At 40.4% G+C, this 9,753-nt stretch overlaps 1 protein-coding gene across 1 annotated transcript; it reads right to left on the minus strand.

Moving 5' to 3' along the window:
- Positions 1-729: 729 nt before the first annotated feature.
- On the minus strand, positions 730-7,681 carry LOC118428326 (glycine receptor subunit alpha-4-like). The gene is made up of 12 exons (XM_035838374.1): positions 6,472-7,681; positions 5,301-5,382; positions 5,129-5,165; positions 4,334-4,419; positions 3,725-3,792; positions 3,302-3,522; positions 2,969-3,051; positions 2,587-2,718; positions 2,314-2,392; positions 2,041-2,175; positions 1,669-1,867; positions 730-997 (listed from the first exon to the last, which is right to left on the minus strand). The coding sequence occupies exons 2-12, from the start codon at positions 5,362-5,364 to the stop codon at positions 797-799; spliced, it is 1,305 nt and encodes a 434-aa protein (XP_035694267.1). The 5' UTR covers positions 5,365-5,382; positions 6,472-7,681; the 3' UTR covers positions 730-796.
- Positions 7,682-9,753: the final 2,072 nt, after the last annotated feature.

Below are 9,753 nucleotides of genomic sequence, written 5' to 3' on the forward strand. Positions count from 1 at the left end.
GACTGACTAAAACAGAGTAGTGAGGCAGTCATTTGTGAGACATATTTGGCTCCACAGTATAGTACTGGTAAATATTACCAGTATACAAGTGCCTACAGGGCAGGAATATAAGACAACTAGTACTACTGTGAATAAAATGTAACAAAAGTTTATTGTACATTAACATACGTAGAGGTAGGTTTAGGAATGTGTGAGTGACCTGAAAAGGGTTGAAATCGAATCATTGTACAACTAGAACAAACCTCACAAAGTTAGTCTGTGACTGTGTAACGCAAACTCCGCTATCCGGAGCTAGTAGGCGCGGCCATTTAGGACGGCCCTAAGAAGCGCGATTAAATCAGGCTATCACAAAGCATGCACTATTCACACTACTTATGTCGTTTGTTTCCCAGTTAGTATATATACGGATCAAGGCGCCCACAAGTTGGGGAAGACGTCTACATGTAGTACCACGGAGAAGGGACGTTGCCATTTGATAATTTACACGTAAATGAATACAAGATGTTATGAGGAATATGTCTATCGTATTTCACTAGTATAGGAAGTACTCACACGCTATACTAACATAAACATGAATTAAGAAACCATGCATTGTTAACACAATGACGAAATAGATATGCTCCCAACTAAATGATTATGTAGTCTAATTACCTTGAATATCTGTGCACATAGTCTTCAACTACGGCAAACCACAAACTATGACAAAATACTTTTGACAAAGTGTATCTTTTAGATTTTTTTCACCCATTAGGGTTTGACAACCAATATACATTTGTAGTACAAATACATTACAGACTCATGACGCAGAGTAATGGCTGAGATAAATACCCCAGTAGAAACCGTTGAAGATAATGAAGGACAGAGGAAACCCGATCTTTGAGAATAAGTCAAGTTTTATGGCCACAGTCATCCCGTCCACCCCCTGTGCAGGGCCTTCTCCCGGCACGGTCTGGAACTCTGTGGGACCTGCGTCAGCTCGAGAGCATCTTCCGTTCACCTGAAATGAACCAAAAGTTATTGATAGCAACCGCACATGGAAGAGACAGTTATCTCGCCCTCCATGGGACAAAATCGCTATCAATTTCGCCCCCTAGTCTCTCTCTCCCCCCTTCTAGTGATTTGCCCCCCCTCCCCGAAGAACATGACATTTCGGAAGTTGCTGGGTAGTATCACAAACTGCACTTTTAGAATAATATGAATACTAACGAGCTTAATACATAACTCCAACCATGATATAAGTAAGGAAGCTATGAATGATTTGGTAATAATATACATTACGGATTCGATAGGTTGGGTCTGTTGTATTCCCTTGTTATATAAATTTGAGTCTCGACACACGACATATTTCACTGCATTCACCTGTCCCCAAGCAACCTATGTCTCTAACATATAATCTCTACCAAGGACTACAAAAAATTATGAAGTTTCTGTGTTAATTATGCAAATAATGTAACCAGCATAACAAGTCCAGGGCAAAAGATAAAAAAAGAAGTTCTACTTCAGTACCAAGGTCAGACGCCAGGTGGCCCAACAGCGACCTTGACCTTTGTGTCCACAACATCTAACCACATACCAAATGTGATCACAATTTATCTACAGATTATCATATTCTTTTCTTTCATATTCTGAACACCATGTATAATCTCGCATAAATTAATGCGCCCTTACTTTCCTGTTCTGTACAGAGTTGAGTTCGTATGTTGACTTCCTGGAGAATCTACGTGGAATTCGTAGACATTCCGCCAGGGAGCGCAGTCGATCCTTTCGCAGGGAGAAGTGATAGGCCAGGGAGAACTCCACCAGCGCCGCGAACACATAGATGGTGCACACCAGCATCCAGATGTCAATGGCCCGGATGTAGGAAAACCTGGATGAATGGAATTTGTTTGTTTATCTGTTTGTTTGTTTGTTTGTTTGTTTGTTTGTTTGCATTGTATATTTGTAAATCGCCTTATGTAACACAGTCCAGGTTTGTATGGGAAAGTACAACTGCATATCTGGACAATTTCATTGGCTAAAACAAATGGGACTTTGGCTCACTTTGGCAGAGAGCTTCTGGACACCGTTGTCAGTGTCGTTGCTGTGAGGACAGTGGTGATGCCCAACGCAACCCGCGCAGGTGCCTGATTAGGACTGATCCAGAATGTCAGCCAGGACAGGCACACGATCAAAATACTGTGGAGGACAGAATTCAGCAACAGATTGTTACCTCTAAACATAATAGTAATTATCACAGTTTCTGTAAAAATATAAGTGCGCTTGGTCAAAATAAAACCACTCCAACAGGAAGCAACAAAACTTTAAATGTCGTACCTTGGGACATAGGTTTGTATCAGGTAGTACCCGAGCTGGCGAACCAGCTTGAACTTAACCTCGATGCAACTGAACGATCCTGCAATGAACATTATCCCGGTGTTTATTTTCAATATACTTGACTTGAAAATAACACGTGGTAATTATTGTCCTTTTTACAGTTGAAAACATCAAGAATAGAAAAGGAGAGACATTCTCTTCGTCTTGCATGCAAACGAGAAATTGCATTTGTACATGTACTATTCAAGAGCACTGCGTTCGGCTTGCGCCCACCTATTGTGTAGTTCCCCGTACAGTCGCGAGAGGTCCATCCTGCAATGACGTACTCTGGCAGTTCTATGACCGGATTGAACTCCACGGCGGGCTCTTCCCACTCAATTATCAGATCCTTTGTAGTGTAGCCGTCTGTAACAAGTATGAAGATATAATTTTTGCACAGTATTGAAAAAGCACGAAATGATATTACATGATATTGCTTGCTTGTCCGAAGCAGAGTAAAATGAAGATCATCAGAAACTGTATAATAGGTGTATAGAAATCATCAGAAAATGTTTCCCCCAATTTGGCAAAACAAACGAAACCGCTTGTTTTTCTTATAATCTTGTAAGAACATTTAGTGTATAGAACTGTCAATGTGAAAATTCAGTGTACTCACAGCTCGCTATTTGGAACGTGCACGTCTGACTGTCAAACGGGTACATGTGGAACTGCATCGGGCACGAACCTATCACAGTTTTTCTGGGGTGAAAGTGCAAGAATCATGTAAGACCAGAGGACAATCATTACTTTTCTTGAGAGAAATTAGCACTGGTCTATCAAAGTCTTATTCTTGCACACATTTCAGACTAGTTATGCACGCATTCAGCAGCTGTTTATGCACGCAGACGGATTATGCACGCATTTTAGAATAATTAGGCACGCAAACTAATTATGCACGCATTTTAGACTAATTATGCACGCAAACTAATTATGCACACATTTCACTCACTTTTCGCCGTAGAAGATGTCCCCTGACGGCCAGATCCACAGCGCCTTGGCGTGGTCAGTAGACGGTCGGAATCCGGCGTCCTTCTCGTTTACAAAGTAGATACTCGGCGTCCAGATGTCGCTAGAGTCGACATTGTGCAGTTCAATGTTTTGGTTCATGTCCGGGAACTCAAAGCGCGGATCGTTCCACCACTGACGCAGGTAAAAAGTCATCACATAGTCCTGTACAGAGGTGGAAAACATTTTTTTTTCATCTACATAATTCCCAAAATATAAAAGATTACATGTACTAGTACTTAAAACATTGTTCGTGTAATTGAAAAATTAGATAAAGGTTTTTGGCACGAATTATTTTATAATGATGATCGAGGATTATGAACACAAATTTGAATACAAACGTATACATGTTGGTTTCGATACTTACCATTTTGATCTCCGAAAAAGACCCCAAACTTGCAATATAGAGTTGCACTTGAACAACTGTAGGTTTCCCTGTTCAACAATATAAAAGAAGAGATTAATTGCAAACTTAGCATATATGATAAGCATCATCTAGTCTTTTTACCAATTAGCATTACGACTTATTTCTCTCTAGTGTTACAATCTTTGCGGTATCTCTTCCAAAACATAAGGTCAATGCGCGTATTTCTATTACAAATAACGAATGCAAATTAAGACCTAACCTGCATAATTTGCATTGCATATAGAAATATGAAAATCCGCCATTTCTTTCTCTAGTCATCCTCCACTCCGGCTCTTAACAAAAACACAAAGGGGTTCAAGACAAACTGCTAGGGGGACCAAAGTTAAACACTTCATTCTAGCACCCATGTCGCTGTGGCATTTTGTAAAATCCACTCTTGTTACAAAGTAACGATAACTTGATGATCTAGAGCTATAGAATATGTGTCAACGAACATCTATCGTACTAAAGACTATCGTACGAAAGTTTTAAAGAAAAATACTATATTTGCGTTGTCTTATAGGTGACTGAAATATAAAATAAGTGCAATCAATAATCAACACAAATTACCTCCGAAATCAGGTCGCACTCTCCCGTCATAAGTCTCCAGAGTGTCGAATACAGCTTGTAACAGGGTGCCGTTATCGTCATGGGCGCTATGGTATCAAAACATGCACAGTAAAGGTGGAGTCACACATGCGTATATATTCAAGTCCGTTTAAGGTGCTTATGAAGCTCTTAGTCTCTACCAGGCTCCACAGGTCGCGGGAAAAATAGTACAAATTGAACAAATATAGATACATAACATGCCAGATGAGTTAGCTGATCGAGAAGTATGGATAGCGACCCAGCTACCTCGTCTGACATGTTACCTGTTTACGTTTGTCCAATTTCTATTATTTTTCCAGCGACCTGTGGGGCCTGGTGGAGGTAAATACTCCCATGCGCGCCTCATACGGACTTAAGTATATACGCACGTGTGACCCCATGCTTTAAAGCACTTTTAATTGCTTGAATCAATTTATCAACTTGACCTCGTTCAAGATAAAAAATAAAGCTTTTGAAAAGCTTAGGGTAGTATCAAAATAAGTTGAAGAACCATTAGTTAGCGTTCAATATTTATTGCTAAGGTACTCAAGCCAGCTTATTAATATTGTTCCCCGTTTGTTGGTGTTACATTACAATGGTGAAATAGTATTAGATATAGTACCAAAAGTTTTGCTGGTTTTATATGATTGTTTTTGTAGCTTTTCATATGATTGAAGGATATGCTAGTACCAAACACACAATTTGGATAGTGTATTATATAAGGCTGGCAACGTCATATTAGGAATTTTAGAGAAAACTTATATTTTGATAACTTACTGTATGTGCGATTCTGCATTTGCGTTGTTTTCCCTTCCTGTAGATGACAAAATCAGATATTGGCGGAAAAAATAAAAATGGAAAATGAATTGGTGAGTCAAAAATAAAACCAAAAGAAGTGTGTATCATAGTATGTTTAAAGCAACGTTCTATTACAACGTACAATACTCACCAAGACGGCAAATGTTGAACAGGAATACGGCACAAAAGAGTTCAAACAGATGAACCCGTCGCATTGTTATTGATTCTTCGCTCTGTAATCAGGAAAATGGATTTGAATTAATTTTCAAAACGAATAGCACCAGATTGCAAATATAACTGTCTAGTTATCCTACTTGGCAATGGTACATTCCCAGAATCCGTCGGTCAGTGATAATGGCGGGAGGGTGGGGGGTTATCATGGACGACTTGTGCCACATGAGCATGACATTTCTTGAGCCATTCATCCCCAAATGGGTTCCTAAATGCGTGCTAAGCTCTCTTACGTGACGAGAAAGTTAAAGAACGGCACGGCAAGACACTACTGACATAACAACAGGGCACTGTCACGGGTTTTCGAGCATGAAGGCTGCTACTTAACCTCATCCGAGGACGTACCACAATTTCTAGCTCATGTCTAAACGACTATGACGTTATCTCACCAGACCATATCACAACTATAGAGTCATGGAAACTTCCATATGCATCAGTCTCTAACCAAGCCGTGTTATAGCCCAAAGATCCCTTGTCCAAACCCCAACCAGGCCGTACCATCTCTGATAAAGCATAAAGAATGTCAGCAATGTTTTTGGTTGGTGTATTTTGGCTGACCGCTTTTTTCGGAAGTGGTGCTGTTGAGTGAACTGTTTAAGCATTGATCCTTTTAACAACACACCACATTCTCGTGCAGTTAATTACTACGTATATACTAGGATGATTGATTGTGTTTAGTATCTTCCCAATCTAAACTACTATGAAGGTCTGTATACGAGAGGTACTGACAAAAGTGTGCTGAATTCAGATTCAAGAAGGCAATACACAAAGTTTGGTCGCCTCGATACGAATTGCCTGAATAAGACGGTTTCCTTTAATACGAATAACGCACGGGAAATCAAAATAGGCCGCCTACGGCGTACGAAAAAGGGGCATAGCGCATAGAGACCACAAAATGTACAAGCTGGTACTAAGACTTCTGACAAACGCTCTATTTCCATGACAAACTTGGCTCAAGATGAACTACTCTATAACATTACAAGTTGACTCTATGCTTTGTTCACACTAACGTTACGGCTAAAAGCAAGAAAAAAAATGATTTCTGAATTTTGCATGGTGGATATAAAAACCCAGAGAGTTGAACACCTTACCTTGTTTGGAAGACTGGTTCTTGCCCAGCAGTCGGATTTCTAACAGCTTACGTGGTGGTACGGTCCAAATCCACAGGTAACATTACCAGTACTGGACACCCAGGAGACGATTTATCGTAGTCGTCTCAAATGGCAGAAATATACGTCCAGATACGCGTCGCAAAGTATATTTCAGTACCATGCAATCACTGAGGTGAACCTACTACAATGCAAACTAACATGGCGCTTTGGGTCTAGACGTACAATTTTCCTCGTACGTCCCTTAAAAAAACAAGCAGTCCTTTCGCAGTGCTGTCTCACCAACCTGTGCACCCTATCGGACACTATCAGTAAGCGTGCGGCCCTTTGTTCACGCTAGATTACGTTTCCACACAGCCTATCCAGTCTTATTCTGTGTAAAAGCGTGTCGTGTTTATGGTGTGTTGGGTTTCTATGTGTGTTGTAATCTGGGCCACCTGGTACTATTGTGTTGTATTCGACTGAAATCTACCTGTGATATTAAATAGCCACATTTATATTTTCTACTCAAGTGCTCTTGACCTTATGTGGTAGGCTACAGTCGCAGCTGTTTTCAGAATTAGAATAAGTGCCTATTGTACGAAGAAATAGCAAGACTGACAGATATCATTATCATGTGGAATTTCAGTTGATTAAAAACTTTGCATGATTAACATATGAGTGTAAAGAGTGTAAAGGATAAACTCATCACTAATTTTATATATCCCTACCAACTATTTGCGAGAATGTGCACACTGGATCGTATGTTAAATATGAATATTATGGACCATCGTGAATATGAAGAACAATATGCATTGCATAAACCACGTTACACACAAATATTCCAAGTTCAATATCGCTCGATTTTAATTATTTTGATATCATCTGAAAGGTACTAATGACAAAAAGGCTAGCAATTCATCCAGGTTGTAAACTTGAAAATAAACGTATCAACGTTCTTAACCTGGAACAATTTAAGCATGTATAACACAATCACTCGCTGTCTGAGCTCATTGGGTCTCATTTAATGATTCATCCAATAGGAGCTCAGAGTTCTCAGTGACGATGGGAACCAATCACCAACTCATCATTGAGTCCAACACTATATGGTAGCTTACAGGTTTGAGCCCGAGCTTTACAATGATTGGCCCATGTAAGTACATTTGCATAATTGACAGAATTATGATGTTCCTAATACCTCCGACAGTTGGTGAAGCTTGATTTAGTAAGGCTATGTTGATTTGATTATATGGATGACCGCATGCCCATCAATTTTCATCGTTTCCAAAAACTAAAAAAAGACGTTTTGCCCATATATACTGTAAATCATACAATCAGTTGTAAAATGATCACATATATGCCGTAAGAAATATCGTAAAATGGAGACTAATGTTATAGAATGCCAAACTAAATTCCACAGTCAAAGAAGATGAAAAAACAAAAACAAAAATTGAAAAATCTACTGTTCGGTATACCATACTTTTGTGTTATTGAGATTTCAAAGTGAATGCAGCTTTTTTGACAAACTTTTTACTAGCACACTCGCATCAGTTTTGAGGTTCCAAGACGATGTCATCTATCTAATCAAATTGACGTGGCCTAAGGCTAGATCATCCGGACTTTTTGGTAAAACCGTTGGTGCAGTTTATCTCTGATAGCCAGGTCCCACTGCCATCTCTGTTTGCGAAGGTTGGAACAGAATCGACGGTCCACGACAAATTCGTCGTTCCAGGGCGACGACTTTATACGAAGCCTTCCGGTTTGATTCCTCACTGCACAGTACCGCCAAACTGTGGCAAGAACTGCCTTAAAGTGTCCAACCTCCTCAAGAAAATCTTCACCTTCTTCTTGAATCTTACTCCACAGCGATTGGTTGAAGTGATGATAGAGGGCGTGGTCTACAGCGCTCGACAGTCTGTAGTTGTCCTCCATTTTCTTTGTGATCATTGTCGAATTGGAACTTTTGTATTTGTAGTTCTTTGATTTGTACCTGCGGTTGTTGTACAAAATGTCCCTCATTGTCCAACACAAGCGACGTCTCAGCATTACTAGCGAGTGGTCGAAGTACTCCATAATCATAACAAGTGTAAAATCCCTTTCAATGCCTTGAATGAATCTCTCCACCGCTCGTTGATTGTTACCGATATCCTGTTGTAGCCCCAGATCTTTCGCCATGCAGTTTTTCACGCACTGGTCTTCATAGCATTTCTTAGGTGTCACAAAGACTCCGTCCCAGTAAGCTGGGTTGTTTAGATATGTCTGAATGGGAAGCTGTTTCGAGCGCCCCCTTGTGGCTATTCCGGGTAAGTTATTTTCCAGGTGAAAATAATTGAAAGCGGACTTGATTCTACTCATTGGATGTCTAAGAATTGCTACAAAGCGTGTGTCTTCAGGCATGAAACGCTCAAAATTGTTTTTATTGTAGATACTGTGGTGGGCGAAGATGTTCCACTTTGTTCCTTGCGGGAGCTTCATGGTTTGTTGTGGGCGCATGACGCTCCCACAGCCGATCCACGGACTGATGGCTTCCCGTGGAAGGGCGACGACCAGGTCGTGTTCGAATCCGTAGCGCATGAAGATGGCTTGTGTAGTGGTAGACCCGCACTTGTGCACCTTTATGAAGGCTATGTTTGGATGGGGCGTGCATGACTGACCGCTCACGGGGACGTTCGTTCTACATGGGAAACAGATATGTATATACTTGTACATATGGAAAACAAAACATGGAAGTAGGTAAAATAGCCCAAAGGGAAGTTGTCTTACGCACACCAGCACACACACACACATACATACATACATACATGTACACGTATACAAATACACGCATATATATATACGCACGCACACACACACACACACAAACATAAACACGCACACACGCAGATCACGGGAAACCATACTCTGTAAGCAGATGTTCGGCTCCCATTGTTGTTTGACGTGTAAGGGTTTCGTTAAGCTTTCTCATGAACGTTTTCTTCATGTCCGTTGGCCATAAAGAAAACGGCACAAAATAAATACGACCGACAAAACGCCTAAAATATGTCAAAAACCGAACCTCTGATTGACACGAGCATTGAGAAAAGCAGCTTATAGTGAACACATACAATCACATTGCACAATGGACAAACATATCGTGATGTGAACTTATTTGCTGCTTGAATTTTAGAATCACCGACAAACTGACCTTCGTTCTTGACGACTCAACTTCCTATCCTTGACTTCGGTAGGGACTCCCATCTTCATGACTTCAAGTTCAGTAGAGGTTTTTCTCAAATAAGACGGGGA

Source organism: Branchiostoma floridae, chromosome 12, assembly GCF_000003815.2.
Source record: "Branchiostoma floridae strain S238N-H82 chromosome 12, Bfl_VNyyK, whole genome shotgun sequence".
Lineage (NCBI taxonomy): Eukaryota > Metazoa > Chordata > Leptocardii > Amphioxiformes > Branchiostomatidae > Branchiostoma > Branchiostoma floridae.